We start from the raw sequence: 17,672 nt of genomic DNA, 5'->3' as shown, positions 1-17,672 counted from the left end.
CACAAATAACAGCAACAAATTCCAAAATGCATAACAGTTTGTATCACCCACAGGTACACAAACTTGCTGCTTTAAGAGAGATACTATAATCAGATAAATACTCTCCTTACACAAGCTGTCAACAAAAAGTATTCCATATTTCAAGAGGTGATAGTATGGACCAAAACAAGGAAGAAAACATCCAGTAAACATGAGCCTTAAGAACTATGAGCATTTGTTCATCTTCATTACGTAAAGCACTTCTACTACATGCTCTTTGTTAATACAAACAACCTACAGAATGCAATAAACAAATGAAGATACGTTCTTCTGTTGTTGTCCATGGATACAGCATGCAGCAAACATCCAGTAGTGTTGTTATTGTAAACCATATTCATAGTTCTGGATAAGTGCAGCACATACATTAGTTCTAATGGAAGCAGCTTGTTCTCTGATAATTTTGTGAAGTGCTATTACATTGTGGTTTTATCTTTGTCTTTACCAGTGTAATGGAAGCCTATTATTACACATGGGAAATGGCAGACATGACCTTATGTTATGGTTTCGCAAATGGAAGCAACCATCAACCCCATGTCCTGTATGCTGAAAAATAACCAGAACACAGTGTACAAACTGCACCATTATTCAACTATCTTTTCCCATGACTAACACACTCTTGCTCTATGGCTCCATCAACAGAGTATTGTGGCAGACCTCACAACATCCATACTCCTGTTGTAGAGGAGCAAGTATTTCAATGAATGGAAGAAGATCCTGGAACTAGTGTAAGTGGCAGAATTTCAACACTATTGGGCCAATCCTTGCTATACTCATATAACATAGGGTGTGTCCAATGTCCTCAGCTATACGATAAGCCTGCTGCAAGCAGTTCTGTCAATGGCTGTTACAGAGAGATGATGTAGATCCACTTTTCAGAATGGAGACTGTCCACAGATAAGACTGGTTTCATGTAAGAACAAATTCTCAATTTTCATAACAAACATGTGTGAACTGATATGCGAAAGCCACATGCGGTTTAAGAAGCAAGGCATCAGCACCAATTTTTGGTTAACGTATTGACAGTAATTACTGGCAAGAGGCTAAAAGGAACTTACACACTACCAAACAGGTTGGCTGGTCAAAGGTATCTCCAGTGTCTTCAAAAGAACATCCCTGCCCTGCTAGAGAAAGTACCTTTTCAACAGTGGGTGGAGATGCGGTTCACGTATGATATAGTACCAGCCCATTTTCTCTGAGATTGTTTCCTTGTTTGTTTACTGCACTCTAAGTTGTTCATATAGCAAAGAGCTCGCAGTAAAAGAGATGTGTTTCACAGTAGCAAAGATGAATGAAGGCTTATACGAGGGCTATCCACAAAGTACATTACGTTTTGGAATTAAAAATAAATAAAGTATTGGAAATTTTTTTTATTATATACAGATGAAAGCCACACTTAAATACTACTTTTCTACATAGTTGCCATTTAAATTAAGGCACTTATCGTAGCGATGGACGAGCTTGGAAATTTCTTCGTCATAAAATTCAGCCGCCTGCGCCTTCAACCACGTGGTTACCTCTTCTTTTGGGACATAAAAGGTGTGATTTTTGTGGATTTCCTGGAAAGAGGCACTACAACAAACTCTCAAAGGTATTGCCAAACTCTGCACAACCTCAGAAGAGCAATACAAAACAAGCGCAGGGGAAAGTTGGGCTCAAAGATCTTGCTGATTCACGACAACGTCCGGGCCCACGCGGCAAATGCCACTCGTGAAGTTCTCGAATCTTTTAAGTGGGAGTTGTTTCCTCATCCGGCGTAGTCCCGACCTGGCACCGGGCGACTTCCACTTATTCCCAGCAATGAAGAAGTGGTTGGCTATGCAGCGTTTTGATGACGACGCACAGCTTCAAGAAGAGGTAACCACGTGGTTGAAGGCGCAGGCGGCCGAATTTTACAGCGAAGGAATTTCCAAGCTCGTCCATCGCTACAATAAGTGCCTTAATTTCAATGACAACTATGTAGAAAAGTAGTATTTAAGTGTGATTTTCATCTTTATATAATAAAAAAAATTTCCAATTCTTTATTTATTTTTAATTCCAAAACGTAATGTACTTTGTGGATAGCCCTCGTAGCGCTTAGTTTTAGAGCCTATCTTTACTGGTTTTTTCTCTCTTGTTTTTGTCCATACCACCACTCTCAAAATATGGAATACTCTTGTTTTTAATAACCTGTATATTCAGCAGATAAAAATAAATAAATAAAAGCACTAGTCAGACTGCTCTACCTGACTGTACAATATGGAAAACTGATGACTTCCACCGCAACCTCTATCACAGAAACATACTTCAGAATAGACAAAGACAGTCATGCCTACTGGTAATCCCACACCTCTGTGACACCACAGCACAGATTTTGCACAAACTATCACCAAACACAAAATCTTAAACAGTACCATATCAAACATAAGGTTTCGCAACTAGATTTGATGAACACGCAGCAGCTTTTGACATAAAGCAGTAGAAACTTATTTCAGCCCCTATGTAGGTTAGATGCACTATTCAAACCCCCTTGTTTCAGTGCCACATTGCAGGAAGGTTCTCTGGTAGCACTTGATTTCTTCTACTGGTGATCATATTAACTGTAAGAGACTGATTTTTACACACACACACACACACACACACACACACACACACACACACACACACACACACACACACACACACTTTTTTTGACAATTTTGGCTTCTAGGTCAACACTCCATCGGGCCCTCCCTCCTCCTAATCCTAGTGAATTAACTCTGTTTAACCACATTAGCAGTAAGATGAGTACAAAGATGCATGTTCACACCGCTTTCACATACAGAACAAAAATGTGGTAACTCATCACAAGTGTAAGTATAAAATTCATTCTTTGCATCTTCCAAGTGAATTATTTTTGGTACAAACACATGTAACCTAACAGAAACAGCACTAACCTCGGTAACACAAAGCCGAATTTCCTCAATCGTATTTTCAAACTGTGAGACATTGAAGGTATCCATCGCCTGCAGCTCTTTCAACTTCAAACAAAACTCATTTTCCCTGTCACCCCAAATGGTGGCAACACTCTTGTGTTTCTTAACTGCAAAGATAATTATTAGCATACAAAATGCTAAATTATGAGACACTGTAACTATGGTACCGAAACTACAAAACATTACCTTTCTTTTCTCGAGGATCACTTCTGAACATAAGAATTGTTTGTCCAATGAACAAAATTTTGTATGCAGATGATATTGAGATATACGGAGGCACAACACTGAAGTCAATAAAATAGTCATTATATGTGGGATACTTAACCAGACTCTCATTCCTCTGTAAATAAGTAATACGTTAAAGTCAGAACTGTTAGAAATCATTACAGAATTAATAAAAAATTATACATCTCAGTTGCTGGACAACACAATAGAAACACATTGTCAATGTTACAGTAACCACTTCTGTATTATTACCAAGAAAACAATAACTATTCTTAACACTTCATTAGTGTTATGTATAATGTAGAAAGTAAAATGTAATCTGATACATAATGCACTTTCAATACACAAATATCTCAAGTGTTATAAAATGAAACTTTAATAAAATTTTTAAAAGTATACTGTGACAGTACTGGAAATTTCAGAGTGGTATAATGAACAAAAATTAGGAAAGGCGATGACCCACCTGCATTTGACTGATGTATGGCACTTGGACACCCATAACAACATAGAAATTTCACTAGCCTCTGACTGTCAGACACTATCAGCCACACTCAGACATGCACCCAAAAATGCAGTCCTCAGGATAGAGAAGTACTGGGTGGCAGGACAGGAGATGGCAGTGCCTTTCAGCAGCAAAATGAGGATTAAATAGAGTAACAATCACAAAACTGAGAAAGTGGGAGAGAGAGAGAGAGAGGGGGGGGGGGGGGGGAGGGAGAGAGAGAGAATGTACAGGAGAAAGTGAAGAAAAACTTATAAACAGAGCATGAATGGGGTAAAAACTGACAAGACAGAAAACGGTGAGGAAAATTGACTGAGAAATTGTACCAAAGGATGGAGACTAGTAGAAAGGTAGGTTGTGGGTTGTGAGAATGGAGGACATGCTGAAGGAACTGTTACCAGCTGTGGAAGTTAGAGGTACTTTGATAGGAGTGCAGGAGTGGGCAGCAGAATTCAAATGACACTAGCATTGAAGCAGTTGCAGTTACTGAAGTTAAAGATGATGTGGTGTGCAAGAGGTTCAGCATGCAGACTGTTGAGTTTAAATGTAACCCCAGTTTGGCAGTGGCAATTTTTGCAAAGAAGCAACTGCTTAGTTGCTGTACAGTAGTTACAGTACAATTGGTAGATACCACACACCCAAGAGCTTTCACAATGGCTCTTTCTTTGGTCAGATAGAAAATGCCCATGAACAGTTGCAAAAAGAAATGGCAGTAGTTGTACAGAACAAGTTCTGCACCTTAATCATCCACAGGGGAATTATCACTGGGGTGGCATAAGGCTATAATTTTTCATGGGTTGCATAGGCAATAGAATAACAGGACTTTTAAGAGAAAGGAGGGGGGGGGGGGGGCAGCTTTGAGTATCATATTCCTTATTTCAGTTGGCAGTAGTAAAATCCATGTGAAGGATATGGTTGAGTTCTTCAAAGACTGGATGATAACGGGAGTACTAGTTGTTTTCTTGCTCACAATGGCAACAAGTCTGTTGTCCTCATGGTAATAAATGCCAGAAGAAACCAGTTTCTAAGATAGTCTGATAGAATTTAACTCTTACTTTTCATTGTGAAAGACATACCCATGGGTACTGAGGTTATATGCATTTGATAAAGGAATGAAAGGGAGTAATGGATTGTTTCCTGCAAAGTGGTACTCTTGATTTGCAGTAACAAATAATTTTTGTCTATCCATACTTAATTCCTATCTATAAGACACACACACACACACACACACACACACACACACACACACAAAAGATTAAAAATTGAAAAAAAAAAGAGGAAAGAATAATTTGCTCAATGTTTTAGGGAAAAGCGAGTAAAATGAGTTTCTGAGGTGAAAACTAATAATAGAACATAACTATTACATATATTTTTGTAACATTATCCATTTAGAAGCATAGAAAAAATGTGTGTGTCCAGCTAAAAACCAAGAATCTCTGAATACTTATTGAATTTAAACAGAGGTACAAACCTTTTTTTAAAGAGCTATTTAACAGTTTCTTATTAAAGCAGGAACTAAAGTTTTCAAAAGTGTTGTCCTTATATCCATAATAGTGGCAGAACTACAAAGATTTCAAATAGTTTCTCTCCTTGATGCAGAAAATATTTTCGAGGCTCAGTTAATTTAGATCTTCATGGACAAAAAAGGCTAAATCAATCAAACAACAAAATCATATGAAAAAGACTTTGAAACATGTGAGCTTTAAGAGCTAGAGGCTCGTCCTCCTTGCAGAAAGGTCGAAGGGAGGCTTTCCTTCTCATCCTGTCCAGTAACCTTTTTCTTTCCCTTCAACCCTCCTGCCAGGAGGAGGAGCCACTGGCTCTGAAAGCTCACATGTTTTCACATCTTTTGTGTCTTTTCTCTTGCTGCCACTTCATGAGTAGGTTTTTTAATATATCTATATTATGTTCTTAAATAACAGAATCAGTATGAACTAAAAGAATTCAGTTACATACCGACACAAAGGTTTCAGTTCCCAGTGAGGACTGTGATGGAGCAGTATCTTCTTTCTTTTGCTGCTTTATGAGAAATTCATCACCACATTCTAGAACACCGCACAATAACCAGCTGGATAGTTGCTTGAAGAATACTTTGTGACAGTTATGTAGGATGCTGAAAGGAAGTCCATAAAAATAAGCTCTCAAATGAGTTCTCATTGGTAAGAAAATAATGAAAGACTTTCAAACAAATTTCTGACAGCATTCACAACCACATCAAGGAACATTGTATGGCATGAACTTATCTATAACCAGTGACTTGTGCATATATGAGGGTGAATGAGATGTGCTTTAACGAGCGAGAGAGAGAGAGAGAGAGAGAGAGAGAGAGAGAGAGAGAGAGAGAGAGAGAGAGAGAGTAGCCAATACAACCATTATTTCTGTCTGTCATGTATGTTGTGAAATGTGAACAGAACAATTAGCAATGGTTTTTGGTTTACCACACTTTTGCTCACAATTTTATTAGACAGAGAACACGTATGATCATGCATGTTTCTGTGCCAATTTTTCAAGTGAAATTACAAACAGAACAACACCCCTAAGTGGAACATACCACACCATCACTGCTAAATGCTTTAAGAACAAATATAAAGCAAGTTGTATAGGACTAAGATAACAGACAGATAGACAGACAGAGAGAGAGCAAACTGGCACTGTAACCTACTCCCTGCCTTTTTCTATGCAGACTGTACCACACATTTGTCTTCATTAATGCACCACTAGTGGCACTGCGTAATTTTTGAAGTACTACCAAGATGTTATAACAACACACGAAGTGTGACATCAAATTGTATGCATAGATATACAGTGAAAATAATGGACCAGAAAAAAATAGATGACAAGATGCAGTAAATGCAGAATGAGCATTAACATGGCACAGCCCAACACATTTTAGAGAGAAACTAACACATTGCTGCTTACAACTCTAGCACCGAACTGAGTGCAAATTTGACTTCCTTCAGGAATTTTTAATTAATCCAATCAGTAAGTGCACAAAATATGCATGGAACATGTGAGAATTTTTGACTTCAGGACTTCGTTAGGAGTAGTTAGGAGGCAAACATACTAAAAGATGGATAGGTCCTATTTTTCATTTTACATTTATATCTCAGAAATGGTGCACTTTAGAAAAAATATTCAAAATAAAAATGAAACATACTTGAATTTCATGTCTAATTGTCTATATTTATCTGTCAAATTCCCAACATTTTTAGAGATATGCATTATTGAGGAGCAATGATTTTTGAAAAATATCATTTTTACCTCAATACCAGAGAAGGAAAGTTGCTATTCACCATATAGCGGAGATGATGAGTCGCGATAGGCACAATAAAAAGATTTACACAGTCATAGCTTTCGGCCATTAAGCCTTTTGTCAGCAGTAGACACACACACACACACACACACACACACACACACACACACACACACACACACACTCGCGCAAACGCAACTTGCACATACGTCTGCAGTCTCAGAGAGCTGAAACTACACAGCAAGCAGCAGCACCAGTGCATGATGGGAGTGGCGACTGGGTGGGGGTAAGGAGGAGGCTGGGACGGGAAGGGGGAGGGATAGTATGGTGAGAGTGGCAGACAGTGAAGTGTTGCAGTTTAGACAGAGGGCAGGAGAGAAGGTGCGGAGGGGGTAGCGAATAAGTAGCGGAAAGGAGAGAAATAAAAATAAAAATAAATTAAAAGACTGGGTCTGGGTGTGGCGGTGAAATGACGGCTGTGTAGTGCTGGAATGGGAACAGGGAGGTGGCTGGATGGGGGAGGACAGTGACTAACGAAGGTTGAGGCCAGGAGGGTTACGGGAACGTAGGATGTATTGCAGGGAAAGTTCCCACCTGCCCAAGTCAGAAAAGCTGGTGTTGGGGGAAGGATCCATACAGAACAGGCTGTGAAGCAGTGATTGATATGAGGGGTATCATGTTTGGCAACGTATTCAGCAACAGGGTGGTCCACTTGTTTTTTGGTCACAGTTTTGTCAGTGGCCGTTCATGCGGACAGAAAGCTTGTTTGCTGTCATGCCTACAGAGAATGCAGCACAGTGGTTGCAGCTTACCTTGTAAATCACATGAATGGTTTCACAGGTAGCCCTGCCTTTGATGTGTTAGATGATGTTAGTGACCGGAGTGGAGTAGGTGGTGAGGTGTATGAGCCATGAGGTAAGGGATTGGGAGCAGGGGTTGTGTAAGGATGGATGAGTATATTGTGTAGGTTCGGTGGACGGCGGAATACCATGGCAGAAGGGGTGGGAAGAACAGTGGGTAGGACATTTCTCATTTCAGGGCATGACGAGAGGTAATCGAAACCCTGGCGGAGAATGTAATTCAGTTGCTCTAGTCCTGGACGGTACTGAGTTATCAAGGGGAATGCTCCTCTGTGACCGGACTGTGGGACTTTGGGAGGTGGTGAGAGACTGGAAAGATAAAGCACAGGAGATTTGTTTTTGTACAAGGATGGGAGGATAATTACAGCCAGTGAAGGCTTCAGTGAGCCCCTTGGTATATTTAGAGAAGGACTGCTCATCACTGCAGATGTGATGACCATAGGTGGCTAGGCTGTACGCACGGGAATTCTTGGTATGTAATGGGTGGCAGCTGTCAAACGGAAGTATTGCTGGTGGTTAGTAGGTTTGATATGGATGGAAGTACTGATGCAGCCATCTCTGAGGTGGAGGTCAACCTCTAGGAAGGTGGCTTGTTGGGTTGAGTAAGACCAGGTGATGCAAATGGTGGAAAAGTTGTTGAGATTCTGGAGGAATGTGAATAAGGTGTCCTTACCTTCAATCCAAATAGCAAAGATGTCTTCAATGAATCTGAACCAGGTGAGGGGGTTAGGATTCTGGGTTTTTAGGAAGGATTCCCCTAGATGGCCCATGAATAGGTTGGCATAGGATGGTGCCATAAAGGGGGGGGGGGGGGGGGTGCCCACGGCCGCACTGCAGATTTGTTTGTAGGTAATGCCTTCAAAGGAGAAGTAATTGTGGGAGAGGATATAGTTGGTCATGGAGACTAGGAAGGAGGTTGTTGGTTTGGAATCCATAGGGCGTCTGGAAAGGTAGTGTTCGATAGCAGTAAGGACATGTGCATTAGGAATGTTAGTATACAGCGAGGTGGCATCAATAGTGACGAGCAGGGCACTGTGTGGTAAAGGGAAATGAACTGTGGAGAGTTGGTTGAGGAAATGGTTGGTATCTTTTATATAGGAAGATAGATTCTGGGTAATAGGTTGAAGGTGTTGGTCTACAAGAGCAGAGATTCTCGCAGTGGGGGCACAGTAAGCAGCCACAATGGGGCCTCCTGGGTGGTTAGGTTAATGGACTTCAGGAAGCATGTAGAAGGTGGGAGTGTGGGGAGTGTGGGGAGTGGTAGGGGTAAGTAGGGAGATGGACTCTGGGGAGAGGTTCTGCAGGGTGTATACATGGACAAGGGAAAAAAATTCCCAGATTTTCCCTGGATTTCCCAGTTGAAAATACACTTTCTCCCAGGTGAAAATACACTTTTTCGGTGTTAAGTAATAGTATACTTTTCCTCGGCACTGTAAAACTTATCAATCATTAGAATGTTTATGGTTTTCTACACAGACGTAGAATTTGCCGGCACTTTAGACACTTGATCTCGCAAGCTGATGACAGCATAGAACACGTGACGTAGCCAACCAACAGCAAGATCACTCTTCAGTAGCGCAAACACATAAAAAGGAAAAGTTAATGGTTTAAGTTAATATACATAGTGTTGAAAGCTTTCACAAATAATATTGGTCTCTAAGATTAATAAGCTGCAAGAGAAGCTAAGCTTCTACATATAATGCTGACCTTTTTGCACGTGTTACACTTTAAGATACATCACACAAATGTGCCAGTAAAATTTTTAATAAAGACGTAAATGTCTGATCTTCTGGGCTCTAAATTCTTCTACATGGTCGTCCTCAAAGAGTTGATTTTTAAATGAGAGTCAAACGCTCTGTGATTTAAGAAATTCATCGTACATAGTTTATCTTGCGTAAAAGGAAATTTACTTTGAAAGTAACACTTTTCAAACCACCATTCGCAATATTTTCCTGTGACTTGTTAGAATTTGGTTCGTTTCAGCAGTTGCCAGAGAGCGCCAGATAACAGGCATCAATGTGCCTGCTCAGCTACGATGACGTAGGAAGCCCGTAAGTGTAAAACATTAAAAGATCTTGCATTAAGTCATAAAAGAAACAAGACAAAAGAGGATACTTCAAGAGCGTCTGAACTTCGTGAACCATACTAAAATGCATAATTCGGCTTAAAGTGCACAATTCTATGTTCAGATTCGGATGTAAATTTTTCTTTAGTACCAGTACTGTATTATCTCATCTTTAGTTCTTTATGGCATAATGCCATATGAGCTAGAAGATGGAAAACGTGCACTTGAAATGCAGCGAACAGTTGAAACTAGCCAACAGTGTGAAATTAAACACTTCGTTTCAAATAAACTGACTGCCTCAGCGCAAAATATTAATAAAAGCCAAATCTCTTTAGCAAACTGGCAAAAATAACTTCATTGTTCTGCAAGGCGATCGATGCTTGATTGTCAGAAAGATAGAAATAAAACCTGAAACTAACAACATTTTTTTTAGCCTTCCGTAATTATGTGAGCGTATTTTTATTCATTTGGTAGCTCTCGGCCACAGAAATTCATTTTGTTTTCATTTAATGTGAGAGCAATAAACGAAGTGGAAATAGCAAAATCACTGAACATAAACACAGGTCACGTAGAGACTACCCACCTCCCCATTACAACTCAGACTGCTCTGTGCATCATCCCCGGATCTACGATATTTCCAAACCGGAGCAATTCAGATAGTGGAGCTAGCCAGAAGCAGGAGAAGGTACTACCCATACGCGACTCAACTGCGGATGCGCAAGAGCCCGCCTGCAACTGCTCAAATAAATCTAATGTAAACAGCTGTCACATCCCGCTCATCAGAGGCAATTTGTTGTTAGGAAGCACTGCATATTCTTCCTAAAGCCTTTGACACACTTTCGTTGGCAGACGCTTGTATCAGAACTGTGTTTTGTTGTTGTATACGGTGCATTTCCTTTGCAACTGAAGTTTTATTCTCGTGTTGTTTTTTTCTCTTGTTCATGTTTTGTTGCTGCAGTATTATTCTGCAGAAGTGGGATACAGTGATATCCTTCATTAGAATATTGGTCCTTACCAGTCAAAATCACAAAAATTTAACTGGTAACTAAAACAATGAAAAAAAAACTGGGAATTCTAAAGAATTCCCGGGTTTTTCACGGTTTTCTCCCGGACGAAAAAATTCCTGGGTTTTTCCCGGATGTCCCGGGTCTTACACACCCTGTTCTGGGATGGGCCTAAGGATTTGAGTAGTGACTGGAGATCCTGCTGGACTGCTGGAATGGGATCATTGTAGCATGGTTTGTAGGTGGAAGTATCTCACAGCTGTTGGAGTCCTTCTGCCATGTAATCCTTGCAGTTCAAAACAACGGTGGTGGAGCCTTTGTCTGGAGGTAGGATTATAAAATCGGGATCAGTTTTTAGATGGTGGACTGCAGTTCTTTCTGCAGATGTAAGGTTAGTATGCATGTTGAGGGATTTGGGGAATGATGAGGAGGCAAGATTCGATGATAAGAAATTCTCAAAAGTTAACAGGGGGCAGTGGTGGGTGGATCACGGTTGGTTGGAGGAGTGAACTGAGTTAGGCAAGGTTCAATATTAGTCTTTGGTTAAATCTGATTGGTCGATTGGTGGCAAAAAAGTGTTTCCACTGTAGGGGCCGGCAGAAGGAGAGAAGGTCTTTAACTAATTCTGCATGGTTGAATTTAGGAGTGGGGCAACAGGTGAGGCCTTTCGAAAGGACTGATATTTCTGTGGGACTAAAGCTTCTGGAGGAAAGGTTCATGACTGTGTTGCGGGTCTGTTTAGGTTTTGGGTTCTGTGTGGTGGTGGGAGGTAGTTTTGGAGGGTGGGGTAAGCGTAGTAGGTCTGAGAAGGGTTTGTCAGCTATGAGGGGGTGTGGGCGAGGTTTGGAGGTTCTTGTAGAAGTGGAGGACAGTGGTACTCTGAGGTGGGAGTAGGAAGTGAGCAGGATGGAGAGCTTCTTGAGGTGGCGTTGAGCATGTTGCTCAAGTTCCTGCAGGGCAATAGTTTCAATGAGTGGAATGGCTTCCAGCAATTTGGGATTACATAGCAGGAGAATTTTGCAAATGGAGAGAAGGACTGCAAGGAGGATTGGGCTTGGTTGATATGGTTTTGCTGGACTATGTTGGTGAGGGCTAAGGATTGGCGGAATCTGAACAGGTGGAGGTCATTGTGGAAGGAGTGGTGGCAACCAGAAACGGGTAATTCGATGGTAAGGCCATTAGGGGGGATTTCATGAGCCAAGCAACAACACAGGAACAGTATGTGGGTCTGGGATCTGGCTAGGGATAAGGAAACTTTTCTGTATTGACACAGATGGAAGGAGCAAGGACCCATGGTGGTGCAAAAATGATAAAAATTACGTAATAAAGTAGAATTACGTCCGAAAATTACACAAAATTACACCCAAATATGTGTGAAAAGTACGAAAAGGGCAAAATGGATGCACAGGGGGAATAAAAGAGATGCAATCTAAGGAACACAACGATAGTGGAAGGCGAAAACTAACTAAAATTGGAGTACTGCCTCACGTGTTCCAATATTTCTACGGAATCCAAACTGACCTTCCCCGAGGTCGGCTTCTACAAGTTTTTACATTAATCTGTAAAGAATTCACATTATTATTTTGCAGCAGTGGCTTATTAAACTGATAGTTTGGTGATTTTCACATCTGTCAGCACCTGCTTTCTGTGGGATTGGAATAATTATATTCTTCTTGAAGTCTGAGGGTATTTCACCTGTCTCATACATCTTGCTCACCAGATGGTAGAGTTTTGTCATGACTGGCTCTCCCAAGGCTATCAGTAGTTCTAATGGAATGTTGTCTACTCCCACAGCCTTATTTCGACTTAGGTCTTTCAGTGCTCTGTCAAACTCTTCACGCAGTATCATATCTCCCATTTCATCTCTCTTCTATCTCCTCTTCCATTTCCATAATATTGTCCTCAAGAACATTGCCCTTGTATAGACACTCTATATACTCCTTCCACCTTTCTGCTTTCCCTTCTTTTCTTAGAACTGGGTTCCCATCTGAGCTCTTGATATTCATGCAAGTGGTTCTTTTTTCTCCAAAGCTCTCTTTAATTTTCCTGTAGGCAGTATCTATCTTACCCCTAGTGATACATGCTTCTACATCCTTACATTTGTCCTCTAGCCATCCCTGCTTAGCCATTTTGCACTTCCTGTCAATCTAATTTTTGAGACGTTTGTACTCCTTTTTGCCTGCTTCATTTACTGGATTTTTGTATTTTCTCCTTTCATCAATTAAATTAAATATGTCTTCTGTTACCCAAGGATTTCTATTAGCCCTCGTCTTTTTAGCCTACTTGATCCTCTGGTGCTTTCACTATTTCATCCCTCAAAGCTACCCATTCTTCTTCTACTGTATTTCTTCCCCCATTCTTATCAATCATTCCCTAATGCTCTCCCTGAACCCCTCTACAACCTCTGGTTCTTTCAATTTATCGAGATCCCATTTCCTTCAATTCCCATCTTTTTGCAGTTTCTTCAGTTTCAATCTACTGTTCATAACCAACAGATTGTGGTCCGAGTCCACATATGCCCCTGGGAATAGCTTACAATTTAAAACCTGGTTCCTAAATCTCTGTCTTACCATTATATAATCTATCTGAAACCTTCTAGTATCTCCAGGGTTCTTCCATGTAAACAACCTTCTTTTATGATTCTTGAACCAAGTGTTAGCTATGATTAAGTTATGCTCTGTGCAAAATTCTACCAGGCGGCTTCCTCTTTCACTCCTCAACCCCATTCCATATTCACCTACTACGTTTCCTTCTCTTCCTTTGCCTACTATCGAATTCCAGTCACCCGTGACTATTAAATTTTCGCCTCCCTTCACTATCTGCATGATTTCTTTTATCTCATCATACAGGTCATCAATTCCTTAATCATCCGCGGAGCTAGTTGGCATATGAACTTGTACTACTGTGGTAGGCATGGGCTTTGTATCTATCTTGGCCACAATAAGGCATTTGCTATGCTGTCTGTAGTAGCTTACCCGCACTCCTACTTTTTTATTCTTTATTAAACCTACTCCTGCATTACCCCTATTTGATTTTATATTTATAACCCTGTATTCACCTGACCAAAAGTCTTGTTCCTCCTGCCACTGAACTTCACTAATTCCCACTATATCTAACTTTAACCTATCCATTTCCTTTTTTAAATTTTTTATCCTACCTGCCTGATTAAGGGATCTGACATTCCACGTTCCGACCCATAGAACACCAGTTTTCTTTCTCCTGATAACAACGTCCTCCTGAGTAGTCCCCGCCCGGAGATCCGAATGGGGGACTATTTTACCTCTGGAATATTTTACCCAAGAGGACACCATCATCATTTAACCATACAGTAAAGCTGCATGCCCTCGGGAAAAATTATGGCTGTAGTTTCCCCTTGCTTTCAGCCGTTCGCAGTACCAGCACAGCAAGGCCATTTTGGTTAGTGTTACAAGGCCAGATCAGCCAATCATCCAGACTGTTGCCCCTGCAACTACTGAAAAGGCTGCTGCCCCTCTTCAGGAACCACACGTTTGTCTGACCTCTCAACAGATACCCCTCCATTGTGGTAGCACCTACGGTACAGCTATCTGTATCACTAAGGCATGCAAGTCTCCCCACCAACGGCAAGGTCCATGGTTCATGGGGAGGGGGCAGTCTAGTATCATGAAAATGGAAATCTCAATTATACTTGAAGATATTTTACTTTTTCATAGATATATATAAGAGGGAGGGGCAGTATACTGAGACACTTTAAATACTGATCTATATAAGTCTTTGTATTTAGCATGTGTTGTTATTCTAACAATCTTTTTTTGTAGCCTAAATGTTTTTGTGCTACATAGGGAGTTCCCCATCCGTAGTGAATGGATACTGTGGTGGTACTGATGCACGACTTGCATTTTGTGAGAGGATTCTTACAGCACATGTGAGTGATTCAACCTTTTATTTACATTATTAGTGGCTGTCTCCTGTTTCACGTTAATCTGGATACATATACCTAAAAATTTTGTCACATTTGCAGATGAGACAGTTTTTCCATCAGCGTTAAAAATTGATGTTGCCGGATGGAGTTTCTGTTAAGTATAAAAACTGACTGATACAGTTTTTTCAAAATGTATCATTAACTTATTTGTACTGAAACACTGTGTTATATCTTGTATTACATCTGTAGCTGTTTTTTGTAGGCTGTCTTTATCACATGACTTAATCAGGATATTTGTGTCATCTGCAAAAAGTACTGTTGTCCTTTTAGTTGACTTTTCTGAAAGGTTATTAACATAAAGAATGAAAAGAATGGGCCCAAGGACTAACCGCTGAGGGACTCCGTATCTAATTTTTTTGTGCATTACTATACAAATTAGAAATTTTGTGAATTTTTATATCTTTGTATTTTATTTGAGCAATTTGTTGATGATTGTGCAGGTAAGAGTGGAACTACCTGTTTTGTAGGCCTTGTATTTCTTAGCTACTGCAACAGGATGTCATGATCTATTACATCAGAAGCTTTACAAAGGTCAAGAAATATCTTAGAAACATGTTGCTTATTATATGCGGCAGCTAGAATTTCATCTAGGATGGTGAAAATAGCTGACTGTGCTGATCTGCCAGTTCTGAAACCATGTTGTGAATCACTTATTATCATTTCTTTACTTAAGAAGGCTGTCTCCTAAGAAACAGTTTTTCAAGAATCTTACCAAAACCTGACAACCAGTTCACTACAGAAGTGTTTGATAGCTGCAGACTCTTGCAAGTGGTCTGCTACTGCCTGTGGCCTAGAGAAAAAACTAAAATTGTGACCTGGACCATCTGCCGCATGCATGGCCTTGTATCGCTACTTGTTTGCTTATGACACTTTGCATGCAAGGCACCTTCCCCACCACTGCATAATGTGTCAAATGTTATTCACACCTTCAGCACTGCGCACTGAAAACAGAATTGCAGACAACTACCATTTCACTCCATTCAGGACCCGAGCTCATTGATACAATGGCCTGCTCCACAATATCATGTATAGCTTATAGTCTCAGTTCTGTGAAAAGAGCAAGATCATTATTGCGCAGTGGTCTAGGGCAGAATCAATCTTAGCCATATTCCAGCCAACCTCCTTTTGCAGTCGCCCCCTTACACAGGACTTTAGGTTACAATGGTTGGACCAGTATAAATATTTTTGGTTGCATGTTCATGTCTTCACTCTGTAATAAATGAGCCAATTGCAGTTATATAACATTTTTATAATTAATGGTCATCTTAGTCTAAAATTTTATTAGGGTATAGACCCATTCTTTCACATATTATCCTGATTATTATCCTCGTCTTTCCTTTATGCAGAACATTCTCGCAATTTACAGAAAATTTAAAGGCTCACTAATCAGTCAAGTTACATTAATTTCATTGACTCCAGCTAAGATACTACAATATTAGAAGTGGAACTAGCAGTTAGGAGGATGAAAACAGGGAAGGTACATAGCTAGGGTAAGCGAAATACATGTGGAGATGATAAAGGCAGCTGGATCTACTGAACTACAATGGCTATACAGTAGATTGCTAAGATGCTTACGGACTAAGAAATGTATGCCTAAAGAGTGGGGAAAAGGAATAATAATTCCAGTGTTCAAGAAGTGTGGCAGGAGAGTATGTGATGACTATTAACTGCTCACACTCATAGCACAAGTTGCAAAAATAATGGGAAGGAGGCCCATAGCAAGTTTGTTTGATGTGATCATGACCATTTAACAAAGAAGAAACACTGACTGGAATACAATTACAGATGAAGAATGGCTCAAAGTAAAGTGGAGAAGTATCACCAACGTCCCAATTCGGCTTGGTGTTGGGTAAAAGGGAAACGAAGATGAGGACGATGACGATGACAACAACTTCAGCAAACTAGCCGCATTATTTACATGCAAACTGTGGAGTGTTAACATTAATCTCAAATATGAGATCTGTTCGAAAAATTCCAGAAAATTGGTAATTTTGCCCCAATGCTGTGTTGGAGCAAAATGTAGTTGGCATCTCCACACATGCCTGCTGTATTTAATGTGCAACTGCCGGAAGTTTCATTGCTGTATGTCTGTTAGTTATTGTTCTATGCCGTACTGGGTAGAACATTATGTCACACAGTTTGCGAATTTCGAGGTGGCAGAGTAGAGGAACAACGCGACCATATTAAATTTTGCATGAAACTCAAGAAAACCTTTACAGAGACACACCAAAAGATGCAGGAAGTCTATCATGATGAGTGCTTAAGCCGTACTCAGTGTTATGAATGGTTCACACGGCTTAAAAATGGTCAGATAATTGTTGAAGATGACCCTCGTTGATAGTCAACATGCCTTCACCGTCTACCGATGGTGCTCATGTCAGCAATGTCAAGACTGACTGTCCAAGAGATTGGAGAAGAATGTGACATTTCAGTTGGATTGTGTCATGAAATCCTGACATAGTGTCTTGGAATGCATCACATTGTCACCAAATTCATCCCATCACTCACGAGTCAAGACCAGAAAGACCTTTGCCTCACAATTTGCGAAGCGCTTTTGGATTGTGCAAATGAGAATGAGATGTTTCTTAAGAGAATCATAACTGATGAGATGTGGGCCTACGCTTGTGATGTTGAGACAAGGTTCACTCTTCACAATGGGTCAGGAAAGGTTCTCCGAGACCAAAAAAGCTCATCATGTCAGATCAAACATCAAAGCCAAGCTGATAGTTTTCTTTGACTTTGAGGGATTAGTTCATCACGAATTTGTGCTACAGTGACAAACTGTTAATCAATAGTGCCACTGGGATGTGTT

At 40.4% G+C, this 17,672-nt stretch overlaps 1 protein-coding gene across 1 annotated transcript in view; it reads right to left on the bottom strand.

Annotated features, from left to right (window-relative positions):
* LOC124612843 (gamma-tubulin complex component 4) overlaps positions 1-17,672 on the bottom strand; it is a 159,804-nt gene that overhangs the window by 75,862 nt on the left and 66,270 nt on the right. Inside the window, exons 5-7 of the mRNA XM_047141272.1 lie at positions 5,674-5,830; positions 3,177-3,330; positions 2,952-3,097 (exon numbers count right to left, since the gene is read on the bottom strand). Coding sequence (XP_046997228.1) covers positions 2,952-3,097; positions 3,177-3,330; positions 5,674-5,830 — 457 coding nt within the window. The remainder of the gene's footprint in view (positions 1-2,951; positions 3,098-3,176; positions 3,331-5,673; positions 5,831-17,672) is intronic.

The sequence above is a fragment of the Schistocerca americana genome, chromosome 4 (assembly GCF_021461395.2).
Source record: "Schistocerca americana isolate TAMUIC-IGC-003095 chromosome 4, iqSchAmer2.1, whole genome shotgun sequence".
NCBI classification, from domain to species: Eukaryota; Metazoa; Arthropoda; class Insecta; order Orthoptera; family Acrididae; genus Schistocerca; species Schistocerca americana.
This window is presented reverse-complemented; position numbering and strand designations above follow the sequence as displayed.